Source organism: Macrobrachium rosenbergii, chromosome 41, assembly GCF_040412425.1.
Source record: "Macrobrachium rosenbergii isolate ZJJX-2024 chromosome 41, ASM4041242v1, whole genome shotgun sequence".
NCBI lineage: Eukaryota > Metazoa > Arthropoda > Malacostraca > Decapoda > Palaemonidae > Macrobrachium > Macrobrachium rosenbergii.
In genome coordinates this window covers 48,921,249-48,945,525 of record NC_089781.1, presented here as the reverse complement: position 1 = coordinate 48,945,525, position 24,277 = coordinate 48,921,249, and the positions used below count along the sequence as shown (strand labels likewise).

Sequence of the window (24,277 nt, the reverse complement as noted above, 5' to 3'; positions counted from 1 at the left end):
GAGTTTGCTGGGGACCATTTCCTCACTGGAGAAGTTTGTTTCCCTGGGAAGACTGCATCTCAGACCCTCCAGTTTTTCCTGGCGGAAAACTGGAAGAGACAAGGAGGATCTAGAGGAGACCCTGAGGATCTCTCTCCGTCTGTCAAGGATCACCTGAGGTGGTGGCTCGACCCCTCGAGGTTGGCAGAAGGGGTTTCTCTCACCTTCAGAGCCCCGACCTAGTGTTGTTTTCCGGCGTCCAGGGAGGGATGGGGAGCAACACTAGGGGAGGAAGTGTCAGGCACCTGGGAGGGGAACAGGTGTCCTGGCACATCAATCTCAAAAAGAAGTGAGGGGCGATTCTGCTGGCCCTTCAGTTCTTGAAGAGCCAAGTATCAGGCCGAGTGATACAGGTAAGCTCTCGGACAACACCACAGCCCTGGTATACCTCAAGAAACAGGGAGGAACTCATTCCCGGTCCCTGTTTTGTCCTAGTGAAGGAAATCCTGCTTTGGGCCCATTCTCGGGATCAAGATTCTCACGAGGTTCGTGGCAGGAGTGGAGAATGTCGCGCGGACCTTCTCAGTCGGCAGCATCAACTTCTGCCAACAGAGTGGACCCTTCACGAGGAGGTGTGTCAGGATCTGTGGGGGTTATGGGGACGTCCCTTGGTGGATCTCTTTCGACATCCAGGACAAAGAGGCTGCCTCTATACTGCTCTCCCGTACTAGATCCAGGAGCAGTAGCAGTAGATGCCTTTCTCTGGGATTGGAAGGGAATGGATCTGTATGCCTTTCCTCCCTTCAAGATTCTGGGGAGGTCATCAGGAAGTTCACAGCCTCGGAAGGGACGAGGATGACGTTGATCGCCCCTTTTTGGCCTTCGGCAGAGTGGTTCAGAGGTCATGGCCTTCCTGGTGGACTTCCCAAGAACGCTTCCCCTGAGAGTCGATCTGCTCAGGCAGCCCCACTTGAAAGGTACCACAAAAACCTCCCCGCTCTGAGTCTGACTGCATTCAGACTATCGAAGTTGGCTCAGAGCGAGGGTTTTTCAAGAGCAGTGGCAAGGGCTATCGCCAGCGCCAGGAGACCCTCCTCCAATGTGGTATACCAGTCAAAGTGGGCCAATTTCAGGAAATGGTGCAAACAAGGGAATTTCCTCAACCACGACCTCTGTTCCCAGATAGCAGACTTTCTTTTTCATCTTGGGAGAAGGAAAAGCTGGCAGTCTCTACAATTCAAAGGATATAGAAGTATGCTGTCGGCAGTCTTCAGACATAGATTCTAGACTTAGCCGACAACAAGGATCTTCACGATCTTCTTGAGGTCTTTTGAGACGTCTAAGGTACCTCAGCCTAGGTTACCTTCCTGGAACCTGGATGTCGTCCTGAAATTTTTGATGTCGGATAGGTTTGAAGCCTCTTCATTTGGCATCGCTTCAAGAATGTGACAAGGAAGGCTATTTTCCTAACTGCTCTGGCGACGGCGAAGAGAGTTAGTGAAGTTCAAGCCATCAGCAAGCATTATAGGTTTTAGAGGCCATAATGCTGTATGCTCTCTAAGCCCTATGTTTCTTGCCAAGAATGAGAATCCTTCTTCCCCTTGGCCCAAGAGTTTTGAGATCAAGGGTATGGCAGAAATTCTGGGCAAGAATAAGAGAGAGTCCTGTGCCCTGTCAGGGCTCTCAAATTTTATTTAGACAGGACGAAAGGAAGTCGAGGCCTTTCGGACAATCTTTGGTGTTCTGTCAAAAGGCCTGACTTGCCTGATGTCCAAGAATGCTCTGGCATTCTTTTTAAGAAGCACCATCAAGGAGGCTCATTCTACCTGCCAAGACAGTGACATGAGACTTTGAAGGTCAAGGCTCACGAAGTGAGAGCCATTGCGACCTCAGTGGCTTTCAGAAGAACATGTCCCTCAGCGATCTTCTGGGTGCCACTTTCTGGCGAAACAATTCGGTGTTCGCTTCTCATTATCTTGCAGGACGTGAAGACGACATATGAAGACTGCTATTCGCTGGGACCATACGTTTCCGCATAAACACAGTGTTGGGGGCAGAGAGCGATACTCATCCTATCCTTTAGAGGTTAGGTGTATTTTTAATCTTGATTTTGTGTTTTATGGTTGTTGGGTCTCCACCAGTGGTGGACGTCCCAGTCCTTAGTTTATGTTAGGTTTAATGACTTAGATAGGCTTGGTCAGGTGGTTGTTCGTTTGCTTCTTTTGCCCTCACAGTATGGTCTTATGATCTAGTCCCATTGTGGTCACGCCCCGTGGACAGATCATCTAGAACTCCCAGCTATATAGGTCACTACCTTGCTGGAGACTCTAGTAAAGCAGAAGCAGGCTTGGGTGACAGTAATCACGAAGTCAGCTATGCTAACAAGTAAGGAACCAAGGCGTCAATCGCCTACATATATTTGTTTCCTAAATCCTATTCTGTCTCTTCCCACCTCCAATGGTGGGATTCAGCTATATATATATCTGTCAGGTAAGTCTCATGAACAAAATGATATTTTAATGATAAAATAAAGTTTGTTCATACTTACCTGGCAGATATATATAATCATAGTGCCCACCCACCTCCCCTCAGGAGACAGTGGCACTAGAAAATCTGAATAGAAAATGGGAATGGTTCCTGATACCCGCCTCCCAGCGGCGGGAATGGGTACTAACCACCTGGCCCCACTGCGTGTGCCGTGAGTTTTTGAAATTCTGTCGGACTTCGGAGAATACAGCTATATATATATCTGCCAGGTAAGTATGAACAAACTTTATTTTATCATTAAAATATAATTTTTGTCATTTATAATTTATACAACCAACCCAATAAAAATTATGACTTTGACAAACTTAAAGAACTACTTAACCCTTAAACACCTACTGGACGTATCATACGTCGACTACAAAAAATTTCAACCTTCGGTCAACTTTGACTCGACCGAAATGGTCGAAAAACGCAATTGTAAGCTAAGACTCTTACATTCTAGTAATATTCAACCATGTACTTTCATTTTGCAACAAATTTGAAGTCTCTAGCACAATATTTCGATTTATGGTGAATTTTTGAAAAAAACTTTTTTCTTACGCCCGCGCGGTAACTCGGCCGAAAATTTCAGAAATTCTTTCGTCATTGTGTTGTAATTTTTGCACTGTTCTATATTAGCCGTTACATAAAGTTTTATATATGAAAATGTGCGCAATTTCATGCAAAATACAGCAAAATACAACCCATGGTTGTAGCTTTTATCAGTTTGGAAATATTTTCATATAAACCACGATAACTGCCAAAATTTCAACCTTCGGTCAACTTTGACCCGACCGAAATGGTAAAAAAACGCAATTGTAAGCTAAGACTCTTACATTCTAGTAATATTCAATCATTTACCTTCATTTTGCAACAAATTGGAAGTCTCTAGCACAATATTTCGATTTATGGTGAATTTAAAAAAACTTTTTCCTTACGTCCGCGCCAGAAATTCTTTCGTCACGTTGTCGTAATGTTTGCACTGTTTTATATTAGTCGTTACATAAAGTTTTATATATGGAAATATGCGCAGTTTCATGTAGAATACAACACAAAATAACTCATGGTTGTAGCTTTTATCAGTTTTTAAATATTTTCATATAAATCACGATAACTGCCAAAATTTCAACCTTCGGTCAACTTTAACTCGACCGAAATGGTCAAAAAACGCAATTATAAGCTAAAACTCTTACATTCTAGTAATATTCAATCATGTACCTTCATTTTGCAACAAACTGGAATTCTCTAGCACAATATTTCGATTTATGGTGAATTTCTGAAAAAAAAACTTTTTCCTTAAGTCTGCGCGCGGTAACTCGGCCGAACATCTCAGAAATTCTTTCGTCACGTTGTTGTAATGTTTGCATCGTTTTACATTAGTCGTTACATAAACTTTTATATATGAAAATGTGCGCAATTTCATGTAGAATACAACAGAAAATAGCTCATGGTTGTAGCTTTTATCAGTTTTGAAATATTTTCACATAAATCACGATAAGTGCCAAAATTTCAACCTTCGGTCAACTTTAACTCGACCGAAATGGTAAAAAAACGCAATTGTAAGCTAAAACTCTTACATTCTAGTAATATTCAATCGTTTAACTTCATTTTGCAATAAATTGGAAGTCTCTAGCACAATATTTCGATTTATGGTGAATTTTTGAAAAAAACATTTTCCTTACGTCTGCGCGGTAACTCGGCGGTACATCTCAGAAATTCTTTCGTCACGTTGTCGTAATATTTGCACCGTTTTATATTAGTCGTTACATAAAGTTTTATATATGAAAATGTGCGCAATTTCATGTACAATACAACAGAAAATAACTCATGGTTGTAGCTTTTATCAGTTTTGAAATATTTTCATATAAATCACGATAAATAGAAAAAATTCGACTTTCTGTCAACTTTAACTCGACCAAAATGGTCGAAAAATGCAATTGTAAGCTAAAACATTTACATTCTAGTAATATTCAATCAATTAGCTTCATTTTTCAACAAACGGGAAGTCTCTAGCACAATATTTCGATTTATGGTGAATTTTTCAAAAAAATATTTTTTTACGTCCGCGCGTTACGAATTCATGCATCATTTTGTGATAATATTTTCTCTGTGTTGCTTTGATCGTTTTACAATTTGTTATATACCAAAATCATCGCAATTTAGTGTACAATACAAAGAAAAACAAAATAACTTGTTAGCTTTAACCGTTTTGCTCACAGCGCGATTTCTATAAAATTATATATGAAAAATTTTTTTTGCGCTGTCATATATTTCAATATTTATATATGATAATGATATTTTTTTTTCATTTCTGATGGTTGCATACTAAACTTCAGGCAATGACAAAAAAGGAGCCAAAATGAACTGTTAATCTTAAAAACTAAGCGTGCTGTGATTTTTGAAAAAAACTTTTTCCGCGTTTGGCGCTAACTCACCGAACGCCGCCGGCATACGGGAGACGTTTTTGTAAATAGAGGCTCAGTGTTTAAGGGTTAATAATGCCAAGTAACCTACATTGATAGTAGGTGATTTTAATGCCCACAAAACTATGTGGGACTGTAATTGTACAGACTCAAATAGAGCAGGAAGTAAAACAGAAGAATTCATAGATTCATATGACATGCTGCATAAATGATAATGAAATCAACATATATTTTTCTAAAACACATGGAACATTTTCCTCAATCGATTTAACTATGTACAACTAACATAGTAGGCAGATTGGATTGGAATACTGTACAGATGATGACTTGCATACCAATGATCATTTCCCAATATTAATTTCATTATTACAAAATAATCCCACCAAGTATGTCCCTCAATATAACATTTATAAAGCAGATTGGGAGCAATATGAATTCCACACTAGGAATATTCCACCATTTGAATATTTAAGAGACCATAATAAAACTAATAAATTTCTTGTTGATTTCATTACAATTGCAGCTGATAAAGCAATACTAACATCCAAATCTCATCCAACAAAACACAAAGTCCAATGGTGGTCTGAAAAACCAACAGAATTAATAAAAATAAAACACCAAATTGGAAGATGATTAGATAATCTGAATAGAAAATTCAGTAAAATAAACAAAACATTACTGATATTAGAAGGAACCTTACAAAAACTGACTATATTATTATTAGAAATTAATACATTAAAACTTATATATAACAAAATATCTGCAAAATTTAAAAGAAGTAATTCAAGAAAGAATCATTTTATGGAGGAAATATGTATCAGATCTCTCTAATAATACTCCCATAAAAATATGGGAAAAATTCAGCAAAATAAATGGTACCCATGTTAAACCACCTAGACTTGCCATAATAAAGGATGGGAAAAGAATGCTTGATCCTAAAGAAATAAGTAATGTAATAGGTGAAAATTTAGCAAAAGTAAGTAGAGACAAAAATTTAGATGAGCACTTCCAAACAATGAAAAATAATATAGAATTAATAACAATAAATTTTGAAACCATAGAAGATATTTATTAGAATAGAAAATTTAATATGGAAGAGTTAGAATTTGCTCTGTTGAACAGCAATAAATCTGCCCCTGGAGGTGACAGTATTTGTTTTGAAATGATCTGCCATTTAGCACCTTTGGTAAAGACATACATATTAGAGTTTTATAACCACTTACTGTATGGCTTCAAAATTTATTTCCCAATGAATGGCATAAAGCTATAGTTATTCCTATCCCCAAACTGGAAAAGATCCCAGTAATGTAAACAATAACAGGTCAATTTCTCTAACTAGTTGTCTATGCAAATTACTAGAAAAAATGGTAAATGATTAACTAACATGGCACATTCGAGAACAAATTTTGACTCACTCAATTTGGGTCACAATGTAACAGATCGATATTGGATTCTCTGTCTAACTTGGAAGACCACATACGAAGAGGATTTGAACGAAAACAAATTACTATAGTCGTCTTTTTTGACATTGAAAAGGCATATGATACTACATGGAGGTATGCAATTTAAAAACGTTACATAAAAATAATATCCGTGGACATTTACCTAGGTTTATCGAAAACTTTCTGAGAAGTCGCACTTTTCAAGTGAGAATTGATGATGTATTATCAAGTACATTTCCACTTGAAAATGGTGTTCCACAAGGAAGCGTCCTTAGTGGCACACTGTTTACTTTAGCAATAAATGATATCAGTAATAATCTACCTATTGGAATTAAAAGTAAATTAACTAATAGTATATGATTTTGCCCTATATTATTCAGCATCTCGCATAAAACATGCAGAGCGTATCATTGAAAAAACTACAGTATAGTAAAAATAGATGAATGAGCCTCATCTGTAGGCTTCAAAATTTCTATACAAAAGACTCGGGCAGTAATGTTTTATAAAAATAAAAGTGGGAAAAAGGTGAAGAAATAGTTTTAAAAATCAGAAATAATTTCCATACCAATTGGCCAAACAGCAAAATTTTTGGTTTAGTATTTGATACTCACTTGAACTGGAAAGCTCACATAACATACATGAAATCAAAATGTAAAAGAGCATTAAACCTAATTAAAAAACTATCGAACACTACCTGGGGAGCCGATAGACATACCCTTACTTTATTGTATAAAGCAACAATGCTGTCTATCGTTGATTATGGAAGTGAAATATATGGCTCGGCATCAGACGAAAAAAAAACAGTAGACCTAGTTCATAATGAGGGCCTTAGAATATGTTCAGGAACTTTTTGATCAGCACCAACATCTTCCTTACAAGTTGAATGTGGTGAACTACCTCTGTCTTTCCATAGAGAGCTAGTAACAATGAAGAGTGCTCTGAGAATTCAGACAAATGATTCTCTAACAAAAAAATTATTTGGATTAAGAGATGTATTTATAAACAATCATCCACCTTCTTTCCCAATTAGAGCTAGAAGATTGTTTGAATATATTAAATATACATATACAATTACCTGTAATTTTAAAATTGCCTCCTCCTTGGACAATGAATAAAATGAGAATTTGTACACACTTGAAATATTTATCAAAAATCATTCATATACTCCAGAATACCATAGACAACATGCAGTAGAGCATATAATCCGAAAAGGTCCACATTACACAATATACACTGACGGATCTAAATCACAACACGGAGTGGGATATGCTGTGTATCCCAAAACAAAACGTATCAGTTCTCTCTACCAGATAAAGCCTCTGTATTTACAGCTGAGTTATGTGCAATAGTATCAGCCATAAAAATAATTAGAGAAGTCTCATATAATAATTTTGTAATTTATAGCGACTCCAGAAGTGCTATAGAAGCTATTCAAGGCTATAATAGAAAAAATAATATTGTACAACATATAAAGTTATCACTCCATAAATTGTATAAAAAGGGAAAAAATATTGAAATATGTTGGATCCCTGCCCATGTAGGGATTAAGGGAAATGAAGAGGCTGATAAAGCAGCTAAAGAAGCAGTCCACATGACAAGAGCAAATGTAGACATCCCTATCAGTGACTATACAAGATATATAAAAACAGTCATTGTAAGTAAATGTTAAAATATATGGAACGAAGAACCTGAAAATAATAAATTAAAACAGATAAAATCCAGTGTTGGAAAATGGAGTTCGTCATATCAGAGAGAGAGACAAGCACAAGTAATGCTGACACATCTTCGAATAGACCATACTCGTTTGACACATGGACACTTAATGAACAGTCCATGTGGCCCTCTTCCCAAATGCCCAGATTGCAATGTGCTGATAACAGTTAAGCATATAATGTGTGAATGTCCAAAATATAACCTGCAGCGATTGTCAAATTTTGGAAATAGACCGATAGGAGAAATTTTATCAGAATCTTCAACATTCTCAATAGCACCCATTTTAATGTTTATGAGAAGCTGCAAATTAATTGGAAAAATATAAAAAAAAACAATCAATCAGTATAATGAATTTTAAAACCAGTAAATTTTATGATTTTACCTAATTTATTTTGAATTTTGATACAGTAATACTTCGATCTTACACGATTAGAGTTGTGCTAATTCACACACACACGAACTTTTCACTGGAATCTAACTAATGGACATACGCGATTTTTTCACAGACACACGAAATTCTCGAGAAACCCTGCAAAAGTGGGTGTTTAATTTTTGAAGTAATTTACAAGTTTTCATGCTTTTATGTGTAAAATCTGTATGAAAAATGCATTTCATTCTTCTATGTGTAAAATCTGTATGAAAAATGCATTTCATGCTTCTATGTGTAAAATCTGTATGAAAAATGCATTTGATGTTTTAATGTGCAAAATCTCTATGAAAAATGCATTTCATGCTTTCATGTGTAAAATCTCTATGAAAAACGCATTTCATGCTTTCGTGTACAATCTGTATCGAAAATGTATTATTTTTATTTTTGTACATGTATAAATATGATGCAAAGGTAATTTCAGCACATTCACTTAGTGTACTTTTACAAGATGTGATACCAATTTGCAAAGTTACTGCTCTTTTCAAAGATGATACCCCTGCAGAAAATGCTTGTTTAATGTTTAAAGTACATTTATAAGTTTTCATGCTTTTAACTGTAAAATCGATATGGAAAATTTATATTTATATTTCTGTACATAAATATCATACAGGTATTATGTCCATTTGCAAAGTCTTTGTCACAAGGACTTTACATGACCTTGAGATGAGGTTGTTCAGTCGCGCTCATTTGATAAAATGAATTCTTTAATGTAATATCAGAGATGTAACTAAGAGTTGTATGTGTCATTCTTTTTTGAAAATTACTCTGTTCACCTCAGAGAAAAGTGCTGGTGCAATCTGTATGTGTATGTAATTACAGCATGCTCAGTTGGTGTACTTTTACAAGATGTGATACCCTGCATTTTTCAAAGATGATACCCCTGTAGAAAGTGTGTATAATTTTTATGTTTTGTGTTTTTAGGTGTAAAATCAGAATGGAAAATTTGTATTTATTTATTTACATGATACATAAATACAGTGATTCAAAAGCAGTACAGTTACTTTATTACAGTATCTCTCTCTCTCTCTCTCTCATTCGTAGTTAGCGCTCAAACATACGTTTACAACTTATTCTTCTCTGTACGTCATTACCTGTACAGTATATAATTTTAAATTGATTGAATTTTACCTGTACTGTACTACCTTCTACGAACATTATGTACATGTTTTCGATGTTTTATGGAATTGTACTTTTGTTGACTGTGACGTTTTGCCTAGTGACGCAAAGAAAACGGCTTTTACTCTAAGTGACAAAGAAAACGGCATCCCATGAATTAGGGGTAACATTAGTATACGTACGCACCTACTGTAAATGCGCTATTATGAAACTGTGCAGTACTCAATTTTTATGTCAACCATTTACTGTATTCCTTTTTAAGGGTAATAAGCTAAATTTTAAATAAAATTACACTAACTTTAGTTCATTTAAAAGTTAGCTTTTAAATGAGCATGATTAGGGTCATATTTAGTACTTAAACTCTGGAAATAAACATTTATTAGCATTTTTAAAGACCATGCCAAACTTACGCAAAAATTCACCTTGCACGAGGGGCTCCGGAACCTAACCTCGCGTAATTTCGAGGTATGACTGTATACCTTTTTAGTGAGTATGTATGGAAGCATGAGTTTAAATGTATTTATTGTGTGAGTGTGTTCCAGTATGAAAGTGTATGCCTTTTTACAGCTTTTAATTTCATTTTCATTCATCATCATTGACAAGTGACCTATTAGTACCCAGTGCTAGGCTTCTAGCCTAGACTTGTCATTTCATCCTAATCCTTTGGGCCAGCCCTATGAGAGCTGATGGTCAGCTCAGTGGTCTGGTTAAACTATTTTAATAATAATAATAATAATAATAATAATAATAATAATAATAATAATAATAATAAAAAGACCAACTAGAAGAGAATTCTTTGATATTAGTTTGGTCACCATCGAGCTCTGGTAGACTATGGAAAGTAACTCCTTGTGGACTCAACAGCAACTACCAAAAAAGGGATTTTGACAAAGGAAAAATCTATTTCTGAGTTTCGGACCTGTGTCACCCGGTGAAATGTCCCTTGAGCACACATTTCTAGGTATAAATATTGCTAAATATACCAGAGAAAGAAAGCCAACGGGAATGCTGAGGTTACTACCCTCAGAGCGATCACCTATTATGTAACAAGTGTCGGTATAGAGTAGGGTGAGTGAATATGTCCACTACCACAGGACCTAACTCTGTAGAATGTCACGATGTCATAACCCCCGATGAGAAGAGCCGTTCCAACGGCACCTCACCCTGCCTGTACCTGCCGACGACCTGAGCGCCACCACCCTCATTCCAGGTTAGCACCCACACAACTAGCTTGGTATGCCTACTAGCTCAAAGGGGAAATTGAATAACCTGGGAGGGTCACTGGGTGATTAGGTCCTCCCTCAGAAATAGATTTTCCTTTGTCAAAATCCCTTTTCTGAGCTTCGGACCTGTTTCAGCCGGTGAAATTGTATCAGAGAATCATACCAAGCAAGGTGAAAGATTATAAGTGACAAATAAAAGGTAGAGATAAATAAAGGCACCATTACTTAAGCCTAATTTAATTATCTCAGCAGCAGAGAAATATAAGTTAAACATTAAACTTAAGACTAAGAATCTTTGTGGACAAAACAAGGTTCTGAACAGATAGTATCAAAACTTAAGGTAACCATAAAACATAGACAATTAACAGTACTTAAACTTAAGACTAACACAAAGAAATTTACAAATCCACTTAAACCTAACACCACAAAACAGGTACAATTATATATACATAAACTAGGGCCAGGATGTGAAGCATGCGTGGCCCAGGAGAAGATGGCAGGGAAAGCAAATGAGGCAGGCAGGCGGGAGGGGAATGGGGGAAAGACTAATTAGGAGGGAGGGATAATACTCCCTGCAGCCACTGTAGGGAACTTCAGAGCTTCCAGTGATTTAAGATAGTGGCGCTTAAACACTAATGGAGATTTCCAACCCGCGCTTAAACACTAATGGAGATTTCCAACCCTTATACTTTTTTAGGTCATCAAAATTCACATTGTAGAAACAGTTTGTGGAGGTTGCCACTGCCCGGATATCATGTACCTTTGGTACTGAATCTGGGTTAGCTTGTTTAATAAAATATAAAACCTGTTGTCTGATAGCTTTTAAGGAAAGTGTCCCACCTTTTTCCCTGATAAAAAGAGGACCAGACAAAACCTGAGAAGTTCTCCTTAAGTAAGCCCTCAGTGTAGTGACTGGGCACAAGGATGGATCCTGTGGAAGAGGAATAACCTTCCAAGGAGACCACCTATCCTGAGGGTCTTCATTCTTTGCTAGGAAACTTTGGTCTGGGGAAAGAAGAACTTCTCCTGACGGGAGGAAATCTACATGATTAACACCTCTAGAGAGAGCGGACAGTTCCGATATCCTAGCACCTGAAGCTAAGCTAATTAGGAACAACGTCTTCCTTAACAGACTCAAATATGAACAGTTATCATTATCAGTTTCTGATGCTAGTTTCAAAACATCGTTAAGAAACCAAGAAACCGTGTGAGGACGGGTTGCTGGTCTCAGACAAGCACATGCCTTTGGGATTGATGAAAAGTATGAGTCTGTTAGGTCAATGTTGAAGCCATGCAAAACACTTTCTTCAAGGCTGACTTAGCTGTGGTAATTGTAGCTGCGGCTAGACCTTTTTCAAACAATGACCTAAAGAAAGAGATTGCCAAATTAGTGGTCATAACCTGAGCTTCAGAATGTTTAAGGAAAGATGCCAGTTTTTAACTGCTGAATCATACTGCCTGAGAGTAGATTCTCTTTTATCTGATTCCAAGAACAGAGTGTTAACTGGGTCTATATCCGCCCCTCTCTGAGCGGCGAATTTCATAAAGTCCACAAAGCCAGGGCATTCAGAATTCTTGAGGAAGCTGACACAGTCTTGCGTTTGTACTACTTGTGTCAGTTTGGGTCTGGGTAACAGATGACACTTGAATTTCAGCTCCAGCAGAAGAGGATACCAGCTGCTCTTCGCCAATTGGGAGCTACCAGAGCCACCTGCCCCTTGAAAGACCTGAGTTTGTGCAGCACTTTCAGCAGCAGGTTTACCGGAGGGAACAGGTAGATCCTCTGCCACTTGTTCCAGTCTAATGTCATTGCATCTGTGGCATGAGCTTGAGGGTCCAGGTTGGGGGCCACATAACAAGGAAGTTTGTGGTTGTTCTCCGTGGCAAACAAGTCTACCTGGAGACCTGGAACCCGAAGGCAAATCCAATCGAACGAGGCTTTGTCCAGAGACCACTCCGACTCCAGCGGAGTTGACCTGGACAGAGAGTCCGCAATGACATTCCGGACCCCTGCAGGATGAGTGGCTGATAGGTGCCACTTGTGCTTTTCCGCCAGAGAGAAGATGGCTATCAACACTTGATTGATACGACTCGACTTGGAGCCTCCCCTGTTTATACAGTGTACCACCAGTGCACTGTCCAAAACCTGTCTGATATGGATCTGTTTGGAAGGGCGAAGCCTTTTCAGAGTCAGAAACACTGCCATTGCTTCCAGGATGTTGATATGGAACTGGCGGAACATTGTGGACCATGTTCCTTGTACTTTTGTCTTGAGAATATCCTCCCCAGCCGCTTAATGAAGCGTCTGTGTGAATTACTAGTGATGGAGGAGGAAATTGAAGGGCACCGATTTTGACAGACCCTTGACTGTTGACCACGGCCGGAGTCTTTTCTCAAAACTGGAGGACCAGAGACACCTTGTCCCTGAGAGTTTGATATTGGCTCGTCTCCGCCATACTCTGTTTATGTCTTTCAGTTTTGCCTTCAGCAGCAGATCTGTGATAGATGCGAACTGAAGAGAGCCCAGGATCCTCTCCTGAGTCCTGCGAGAAGCTTTCCTGCACTTGAGGAACTGCCTGGTAGCCTTGGCTATCTCTCTCCTTTTGGCTGGTGGAAGAGACAGTCTGTGTGAGTCTAGGTCCCACTGGATACCTAGCCACTGAAACCGAGCCTCCGGAGTTAGACGGGATTTTTCCCTGTTTATCTGAAAGCCTAGGGACTCCAGAAACTCGATCACTATGGCTGTAGCTCTCCGGCATTCCCCGACGGTGGATGCCCAGATTATCCAGTCGTCTAGGTATGCGGCTAGCATGATCCCCCGGGACCGTAACTGCTGTACTACTGTCTCTGCCAGCTTGGTGAATATTCGGGGCGCTATGTTAAGCCCAAATGGCATGACTCTGAATGCATAAGCTTGCCTTCCCAGCCTGAATCCTAGGTAAGGAGAGAAGTTTTCGCAGTCGGGACGTGATAGTATGCGTCTGAAAGATCTATAGGCGTGGTGACGGCTCCACGAGGAAGTAGAGTCCGCACCTGAGAGATTGTAAGCATGCGAAATTTGTCGCATTGTATGTAAAGGTTGAGACGAGACAGATCCAAGATTACTCTTTGTTGGCGGAGCCTTTTTTGGGACGCTGAACAGTCTGCCTTGGAATTTCAGGTGCCTCACTTTCTTTATGGCCCGTTTTGGAGTAGTTCTTTCCGCAAAGTCCCACAGGGCTTGTGAAGGGGGTTGATGGAACCTGACCCGAGGTGGTGGGTCCTTGACCCAACTCCAACCCAGTCCCTTGGAGACTATACTGAGAGCTGTTAATCAGCTCAGTGGTCTGGTAAAACTAAGGTAAACTTACTTTGTGGGCCCACGGGCTGAAGGTCCACTGATTCCGAAACAGGTAAAGCCTCCCGCCTACCTGAATCTTCTCACTGGGAAGGGGAAGGTTTACTTCCTCTGCCCCGGCCACTCTTCCCCGGGAGAGGGACCGCAATGCAGCCCTGCCTCTGAAGGCAGCCCTTGCTCGGCTTCCCCTTGCATTTTTATTGAAGCCACGAAAGGAACCATGGCTTTCAATGGATGGATTGTACGCCGGAGACGTCACAAAGGTGGGGGAGGCAAGGGAATGCTGTGCCGGCTGCACCAGCACAAACTGTTGGGGTTGGGCCTTTGAGGTGGAAGGCTGACTGACCAGTGAGACTGGTACAGCGTGAACTACGGTTGGGGTTTGTGGCCTCCCAAACTTCTTATACCTTTTCCCCGACCTGCCATGGGAACCAGAGGACTCTGAAATTTTACGTTTGGCGGGAATACCCCACCTGGAGCGGAGGTTCTGGTTGGCCCTGGTTGCTTACGCCAGGACATTGTTCACATCGTCCTCGGGAATAAATTAGCCCCCAAATCGAGCTTTTCATCAGTTTATTAGGCTCGTGCTAATAGTGGCGTCCGCAAAAATATGTTTGCGACAGTTCGTCCTTGCCACTGTAAAGTCAAACAGGTCTGCTTGGAATCCCGCCAGCAGAGATTTAGTTAAGACCTGGAAAAAGGGTTCATCTGCATACAGCACAGATGTCGCCTCTGCCATACACAAGGAGTTCATTGCGGCTCAGCCAACACCTAGCGTCGAACTCCGGCTTCAGGAGGGCCTCCGGAATTTTGGGAAGCTGCTCACTGAAGAGAGTGGACGCACAGTCTGGGTCCAGCTTGCCCGCCGTAAAGGTGGACGGAACTTCGTTCCAGAATTCGGAGTCACCGGGGAGGACCAGAGAGGTGGGATCAGTCTCCCGGAGCTGCGGCATCGACTTACCCTCCATGCATGCCTGGACAGTTGCCTGAGCCACTTTTGACATGCAAGGAGTTGCTATCCTATCCCCCAAAGAAAACATTGTAAAATTTCCTTTGAAGGGGGTCAGCTTTGTGTTTTCAGCTTCCCACTCCGTAAGGGTGCGAAGCAGAGCCGATTGAGCCTGATCCCTAGGAAAGATGACTGTCTCCTTAGGGACCTTATCTGTTCTCACCCAAGCTTCCTCTGTCAGTCTAGCGAAGCCTGGGTAGGGGGGACGCAGACCTGGAGGAAAGAACTCCAACTCCTGAAGTCTGCGTGTCCCTAGGCCCTCAATGGTTAAAGTATCCTCATGCTGGGGGGCATGAAGAGCCAAGCGCCAAGGGTTCCCCTTATCGAAAGGAGGAAGGGCGGAGGCGTCCGGAATGGTGAAGGACGGAGCTGCCTTGCCGGAGCTCACGAGCCCGGAGATCTTGGTCTCCTGGCTCTGCAGCTTTTCCAATGCCGTCTTCCACCTCTCATCCATCTGCTTGTTGATCGTATCAAGCAGCATGCTTGCCAATTCCTGGAAATTGGAAGCAGGTTGACGAGGGGGGCTGGCTTTGGCTGCCCTTGCTCTCGACCCCTTTACAGAGGGAGTGTCACTAGCAACGAAAGCCGCCAGGCTAGAAGCCCGTGACTTCCCCGGGGGAAAGGTAGTTGCCTTGCAGGAGGAAGAGGACTTATATTCCTTACCTTTCAGTGACTTTTTTACCTTGGGGATGGTCGATGTTGACCTATCTCCAAGGTAGGAGGACTTCTGGAAACCCTGGAAAGAAGATACAGAGGATGAAGGGGAATTAAAAAGGGAGTCCGCTCCCCCTGCCTCACTTACCTCCCTACCTACCTCCTGGTCCGGTTCCACATTCATGGGCTCCAGGTCCAAGTTAATGGCCGCCACTTCCGCTGTTATGACATCCTGGGAGGGCTGCGTCGCTTCCCGGATATGTTCAATCAAAGGGGCTGCCACTTCTGCTGGGACAGCCGCAGCGAACCGGGCGCCGGGGAAGAGGAGGCTACAGATGGCCTCCGACAGAACATATGGCCTCCCCGATGGGACGTTCCTCCCAAAGCCAGCCACCCAACTCCTAAGGGTGGCCAAGGAAGCGTTGCGAGAAGCTTGATTGGCCTGAAAATAACAAGGACTAAGTAACTGCGCACCAAGGACTTAAAATATATATAAGGAATATAACAAAAACCTTATAAACTATCAAATAAACCAAGGAATCAGGTAAACTAAGGGCCGTAACTTTAGGCTTACCGACTCATCCTGGAACTGTTCAAACAAGGCGTAGCACACTTCACATCCATCCGGGTACCAAATGATCAAGTCTCCCACCCTGACTGCGCAGCCGGAGTGGGAGCGGCAGACAACATGGCCGCAGGGTTGGTGCAGCACTGCGGTGCACCCGGACTCCTGGCAGCGTACCGTCTGTATGGATAAACTGTATATGAGTATGCTTAACTGAAGGCATGCCGGAGTAAATCCGGCGGAGATAGGGGCCTTATGCTCGAGCAGATAACAGGTCATGCAATTAGCAGATTAGTCCTACCGGAGTATTCCGGTGAAGCAAACAAACAATATTCATGGCAGATAAGTTAAGGAACGCCGGAGTTAAACCGACGGAAATAATATCTACCTTGACCTTAAATCATGCAACATGACAGAGTAAGTTAAGTGACGCTGGATATAATCAGACGTGAATGATATATATATCTTAACCTAAAGTCATGCACACTCAGAATTAAATATAATTGCCATAGGTGCCGGAGACCGGCAGAAAATTCGCTGGTTAAATACATGGAATAGCAGTTTTTTAAATGCTGGACATGTCATTCCAGTACTGAGACCCCGAAAACCCGCTACCCCGCCACTGGTTACTATGTAGGGGCGGAGTGGTTCACTATTAGGCAGTTCTCGTATGTCCATAGGAGAACGTAAGTGAGTAAAACCAACCTACTAAAACCAAAGACCACCGGAGTGGAAAAGGCTAGCGGCAACGGGGTACCGACAGAGTCAGCTAGGGTTGTGTAAGCCCTGAAAGTGTCCGAGTTCCGCGAACCAATGAGGAAGCGAACAAGCGAAACACTAGCGAGGTGTGTGACGTTAAACGGATACCAGGAGGGTGGATAACCCTGATTGGAGACCCGTCTAGTTCCCCCTAGAGAGTGACGGCCCGAGAGGACGACGCCCACACACGGGGAGGGATAACACATCACCTGCTATACAGGGGAAAGGTGGGGAGTAACGACATGGCTGTGTCACGATACTTCAAGGTCGACTGAGTGGGGAAACCACCAGACACTGGCCTCAACCCCTTACTAGGTGTTGAGATGTACCGAGCCTCCCCCCAAAGGGGGAAGAAGACACTTGCCAGAAGTTACGAAAAGAGGTTAGGCTAAGCACATTGGATTACTGCAACCAAACTCCCATCTTTTCCCTGAAGACGAAGCCTATAAAGGGAAAAAGAGGGAGAGAGTGGAGGAAGGGGAGGTAGGGGGGGACTGTGAAGGGGAGAGAATTTTTGTTCAGAAGGCCAACCAAAGACCGACATGTAGGGCACAGGGCTATGCATTGCGAATCACTTTTCTCCCTTCATTATAGGGGGAGAAGGATTAACAGAGAATCCAAGCATACCCAAAACATACGGAACAGAGGATGGAACAACGAACGTGGCGCTCCTTTCACCGGCCCACACCTCCTTCCACGACTCAAGCGACAAAGTCGGGAGAGAAGGGAGCAGAGTCAATGAGCAAAGCTAACCTACGTAGCCTAACCCATCGATTAAGGCGAGAGGGTCAGGCTAGTACCACAAAACACAAAATATACTGCTAAAATTTAACCAACAACAATACATCAATACATAAACAAGTCAAAATTATAAAATAATAAACGCTTGTGCTAGGGGTATGTTCTACCCAAGCGAAGCGAACAGGAAGTGGGCAACCAAAATGGCCACTCCTGACGCCAAGCTAAGGTAATATTAATCCATAAATATCCATGTCATCCATTGTATCACAATTCAGAAAAACCGACTGTAAGACAGCACCAGCCTGGGGAACAAAATCTACTCGAGCGAAAGCCAAAAAATTCTTTATGAAGGGTTTAAAAGCATAAAACCATGGGAGGGCGCTCCCTAAAGAATTGATACTAACACCAGTATTAATACCAGCACACTGGCCCGCTCAATGTAGATAAAATTCCCCAAAATGAACTTCCTGAAGGGGTAACGTCAATTATAAGACAAAACATTAATGTAAATGACCCAGCGAAACCTCTACTGAACTGGTCTGTAGAGGCATACCGCTAGGTCATCATGGCGGCCGGGCGAACGCAGAGGAACGCCCGGTATTTGACCCAATAATTATTAAATTAAGGGCCAAATACAGCCTCGATACAACTAAAACCCCGCTAGGGGAGGAGTACTTAACTTAGTGGCGGTGATTTCAGTGACAGAAGACATGATATTCCAAATTAACTGTGAAAAATACAGAGCACAAGCAAGGCGTGTTACTAGAAACGCGTGCTAAAAAGGAATGAGGGTAGGTGGCGCTCAGGTCGTCAGGTACAGGCAGGGTGAGTTGCCGTTGGAACGGCTCTTCTCGTACTGGGGGTTATGACATCGGGACATTCTACAGAGTTAGGTCCTGTGGTAGTGGACATATTCACTCACCCTACTCTATACCGACACCTGTTACATAATAGGTGATCGCTCTGAGGGTAGTAACCTCAGCATTCCCGTTGGCCTTCTTTCTCTGGTATATTTAGCAATATTTATACCTAGAAATGTGTGCTCAAGGGACATTTCACCGGCTGACACAGGTCCGAAGCTCAGAAATAAGTTTTTCCTACATCAAAACCTGTTTTAGAAGATTGTCACCATTTTTGTTGTCAGATTTTACCAGATTATATTGAATTTTAATCCATCGTAATATATGTCAGTTATGAATGTATTTAATGGTATGTAGAAATTAAATTAATTTTTGGTGAAATTTTCTTTTTATGACCAAATCTGTTTTTTATCAGTTTAATGACTTAAGTCAATTAGTGAGGTGCATTAAGGTTTTTAGATTAATTTTTGCACCAGCAGTTTGGCCTTTGTACTATGTAATTAGTTTGAGTAAAGCTGTGTAGTAGTAATATTATGAAATTGGTTATAGTCTTACAAGTTAGAGAACATAATCATCATAACAGTATCCTTTCTTTGTTGAGTAAAGATTTGTTAAAAATTCCTGTGATTTCACTCATATTCAGTATTTTACATTCTTTTAGTATATTATTTATTTTTGCAGGCTTTCTTAAATTCTTTCAAATCCGTAGCCACACTTGAACGAAATGTGGAAAGGTGCAAGTTGATTATAGATGGGGAAGAAGCAAGATTGGGTGTCCAGTTGACTTGTCGATATGGAATTGTCAAGACGTATAATTTATCCTTCATTGAATGTGAAACATTACAGGTATGAGCATAGTTTTAATTTTAGTTGGTTTCATCTCAAAACCCATTACTGTACTTAGCTTCAGCTTTTTTTTGCATCTGAGCAAACTTTCCAAACACCTCACAGGAGGAGAATCTTTCCAGTCCCTTGATTATTGGGATCTTCATTTTTTGGAACTCGACTTTCAGTTTTAGTAACCATAAATTAATCATCAATCTGACACATGTGGACCACAAACCAAGGCCCAAAGATATATGATATATATATAAATTTTAAAAAATTTGAAACAACTGCTCTCCAATGGTTGGCAATGTTGCGTGGCCTCAGGAAAATGTTGGTAACACTGCTTACACTTGTAAACAGACTAAGAAAAGGTGTTGGGGGGAGGGGGAGACTTGGAGAAGTTTCCAAGGTTGGCGGGGGACTCAGATGGCTAGGCTGTTTAGAGGAATCCAATCAGAGAAGAGATTGTCTTGGAAGGTGGGTGGAACTGGGAAGTAGTTTCCCTGGTTGGGAAGGGATGCAGTGTTGGATGGATGTCAAGGGCTAGGTAGACATCTGACATGCTAGAGCTGGTTTTATTTGTGATTGTATGATTTTTCCACATATTGTTAAAGGATATGCATAAAACAGTATTGTAACAAAGCAAAATAAATAAGGAAGAAAAAGAGTGAGAGAGAGAGAACAATTGAGGTATGCTTTAATTGAAGCCTGTACAGTAACACACACATTTCTTCACTTTTTTATTTATATTTAATGTTATTCTCATTTATATTTTTGCTGTATTTTCTCTTTTGTATTATTTGGAATGAATCTTACCTACTGTTAAAGTTAGCTTTATCTTCTTGCCATTTGGTGTGATCAGCATTTTAAAAAAATCTAAATACGCTTGGCTAACTCGCTAGGACTGTCTTTGTATTCACTTGTTTCCCACCAGATGGTGCTGGAATGTTTATGTTCTGTCATATTTCTTCATGCTGTCATGTTAAACACATGGTCGTGATTGACCTTAGACTATATTTTGATGATTTCTGGCTAATTTCTCCTGTTTGTCATTGTGATTGTTTTCTGTCTTTGCTTTATGTCATCTACAACAAGCAGAGCTGAAAGCATTAGGCTGTATAGGAAAGTTTTGAAAACCGATTGTTTAGGTTTTGCCGATAACAGTGAAGCCATGTTAGCAGCTATGTTAGACTAGCTGCACAGACTTGAGTGTGGTTTTCTTGATATGTAGATTATGGGTGTTTGATGAGAGGATGTAAATTTTTGTAAGTATCGGAAGATGTTAGAGGCTGATAGTTTATGTAGACAATTAGGGCACACCAGCAGCCTACTCAGTTTTTTCCTTTTGTCTTCTGGTGTTGCTCCTCCTCCTTCATTAGCCTACCTGATAGCCTAGGTTAATTCCTCTCTCTCGCATTCTGCTCCGTTGTCTTTTGCTCCCTAGGTGGTTCAGGAGAAAAATAATAATAATTGCCCTATATTCTTTTATTAGTTAGGTTTTGATTAAAATATTAGGGCCAAAATTGCCCTCCCCTCATGTTTTCGACCATTTTCGATTTCCCCCACGAGAGAAGTTGTCAGAGCCTTGCTTCTGTCGTAGCCCACCTTCTGGACTGCTCTGCATCAGTTGGTTGTCTGTTCTGACAGGTAACCAAGGCATGCCTCAGGACCAAGGTTCTGTGTCCTTTGACATCTCTCTGTCACCGTTTTTTCTGGTTCAGTTTTGGCACCGAGCTGCCACACAGCTCCGGCCGGATGGGTTCTGTGGTTTGACTTGCCTTAGTTGGCTCCAGTGTTGCCAAGTGTGACATCCTGAAATCTGCTAAACATAGTGGTTTTTCCTCTAAGTTGGCAACACTGGCTGACTCCCATAACATCCCTTTGGAAAGTGTATTGTGATGTAGGTGGTTGGTAGTGTTAGAATTTCAGACATTTTACGTTTGCCTCAGTAGTCCTGAGCCTTTTGTCAGCTCTGCTGTTTTCTTTTGCCCCCGGTATCATATTTGTTACCTTGTGACATTTATTTCTTTTTGTATAGCAGCTCATCCTTTTCGGCCACTAACTTATTTAGAGTGAGTAGCCTGGTGATAGTCAGCTCTTGCTTTTCAGTATTCACCTCTCGGATGCCTTCACAGTTATGTGATGATGTCATGCAAGAAACCTCTTCCCCCTCCGGGCAGGCGACACCACGGCTGTCAAGGTTACTTAGTGACGTCGCACAGGAACTTTCTCCTCCACTTGTGCAGGCGGCTTCATTCAAGGCCACCAAGACTGCTTCATCTGTCAACTCTGTTTTGTGGTGACATCATGCAAGAACCCTCTTGCGTCCCCATCCTCTGTCCAGTACTTACTCTGGCATCCTGTGACGTCTTTACTGACACGTTCCTCTGTTTAGGGTTTAGATTTAGTGTTTGAACCGTGATTTGGTTGATTCTTTTTCAGTATTTAAGCGGTGCATAGCTAGCTTTGTTCCGCTTTCACTTCCTTTTGCCGAGGATGATTCCATTAACGGGCCCCATATAGTTTACTTATACCTCAGCTCCTGTTAAAACGAGTGAGAAGTTACACTGATTATGGTAGGCTGCTTTATCATGAAGTGGAGACTTTGGGAAATGGATTATCAGTTGAAGAGAAAAGGAAACTTTTTAGTGTTATTAACTCTGCTCCTAACTCAAGCAGTGTTTTGTGATTGCAACTGTGTTTGTAGAGTGAGCCTTTTTATGCCAGCTTTCAGATACCACTGCATCTTTTTCCATTTTTGAAGCTGCTTAGAGCTGGTTTAGGACTTGCATCAATATATGTTTTTCACCACCACCTGTTCAACTTCCAGTTTCAAGTGCTTGGACCTAGGAAACAAAGACTTCTGGTAAGGTAATTTGGCCAAGTTGTGAGGCAAAAGTACCTGTGAATGCAGTATTTAGTTCTTAGTGTTACAGCCCGATTAATGTAAGAGTAATTTATGTGTGTAATGTTTTTGCATGCATATGTAGGTATGTAGTATATATATTGCGATGAAGGAAAATTCTTTCCAAGCGACCTCACCAGTTTTTACATCTGTAATGTAACAGAGAAAGAAATAAAATTCATTTCAGTTGTTGTAATTACTAGAACTGTGGGTTTTTATTCACCCCTTCATAAACTCGCTCCTTCATTCCCAAAATGGTTAAGCCTTTAATCCTTCTCTTTGTTCAAAATGACTGCCTAAGGCCTTGTTTCCAGGTGACCTTTGAAGATGCCTTCTCGACGGCGTCAGACTACGGGCAAGGGAGAAGCCAAAAAAAAAGAGAAAGTTGGCACCGCACCGCCTGGGCCTTGGTAACCTCTCCACGAGCTCTAACTGGATGCTATGTGCTCGCTATAGAAAACGAGACAAAGATTGACCTTTTGCGCCATTTATCTGGATGACCAGGCATAATCCCCGAGGTTAGAAACAGACACTGCAACAGCAGTCGAGAGAGAGAAGCACTCGGAACTCCCCAGGGACAGATGTCCTTTCCTCTGCCTGTCTCTTGTACCCTCCACGTGTTTGACCTTGAGGTTTGAACCAGTATACTTTGTAATGGCATCCCCTTAATTCCCCCCTCCAGTGTTGGCGCCCTATTGAACGAGGGCATCGTCATCTTGATGGCGGTAATGTACCAGAATAAGGATTTTTAGTCAGTCACGATTCCTGTTGTAATGATGGAAATCCTTCTATTGAATTAATGACAATACCCTTCATAATTGGTGGACTGGAAAAAAAAAAAAAGTGTCATATTTACTTCTCCATATGTCATACTTATTTATACTACTCATGGCTTGATATGTCAATTGTCCTGGCTTACATTCGGAGGCTACCATTCATTTTAGGACAATTAACTCAGACTAGCCTATACATAACGACTCAATCCTGGGCATCAATTCTACTGTTCATACCACTCTTGGTGAACAACCTCACTATGTATTTTTCTCTCATAGAGCACCCAGACAAGTGACTAGTGTGTTACCCACAATTACTGATGATGTAGAAGACTCTGCCATTGCAAAGGCGCATGAGATAATACAGAAAACTCATAGAGAGATGGCCAGCAAGTATCGTGCAATAGCCAATCAAAAGAGGAAAATGAGAAAGTGGATGAAAACACTCTTGTATGGGTTAAAAATGAAAATGTGATTCCTAGCACTAGTAAGAAACTAAACCACAGGTGGTGTGGTCCATATGTAGTAACCAAAGTGTTTAGAGATGGTGCGAAATATGAGTTGAAAAACATGTTTGACCAAACCATAATTGAACGTGCTGCTGACAAGGTGAAACCCTTTATAGGACAAGAACAGTGGTTAGTAAAAATGCAGGAAATGGACGATATCACTCCTGATGTAGTGAATGAAAGAGTGCAAACCAGAGGTGCTAGTGGTATTGTTCCTCCCACTAGGTTAATCGAAGAAATGTGAAATCATTGTATTTTTTTTATATAATGCATTGTGTATTTTTGTATTTTCTGTGAGGAGTATTTTTGTATTTGCATGCTTTAGACAATTTTTATATATAACCGTTGTATTAACTTCCAAATGTATTCTTGTATATTGTATTCTTAGGTCATAGATCTGATAATGACACTGCATGTTTTGTGTACAGGGAACTTGTACTCAGTTGAGTTTTGTATGAAGAGTAACCCGTCCAAAAGCTTTACAA

General features: G+C 41.0%; 1 protein-coding gene across 6 annotated transcripts in view; it reads left to right on the top strand.

The window, feature by feature from the left end:
• The window catches only part of Rad9 (cell cycle checkpoint control protein Rad9), an 822,739-nt gene that overhangs the window by 397,984 nt on the left and 400,478 nt on the right, over positions 1-24,277 (top strand). For 4 of the 6 annotated variants that reach the window (XM_067084341.1, XM_067084343.1, XM_067084339.1 and 1 more), the window contains one exon: positions 19,459-19,623. The exons of the other annotated variants lie outside the window; for them this stretch is intronic. In XM_067084341.1, coding sequence (XP_066940442.1) covers positions 19,459-19,623 — 165 coding nt within the window. The remainder of the gene's footprint in view (positions 1-19,458; positions 19,624-24,277) is intronic. 6 annotated transcript variants of the gene reach the window in all.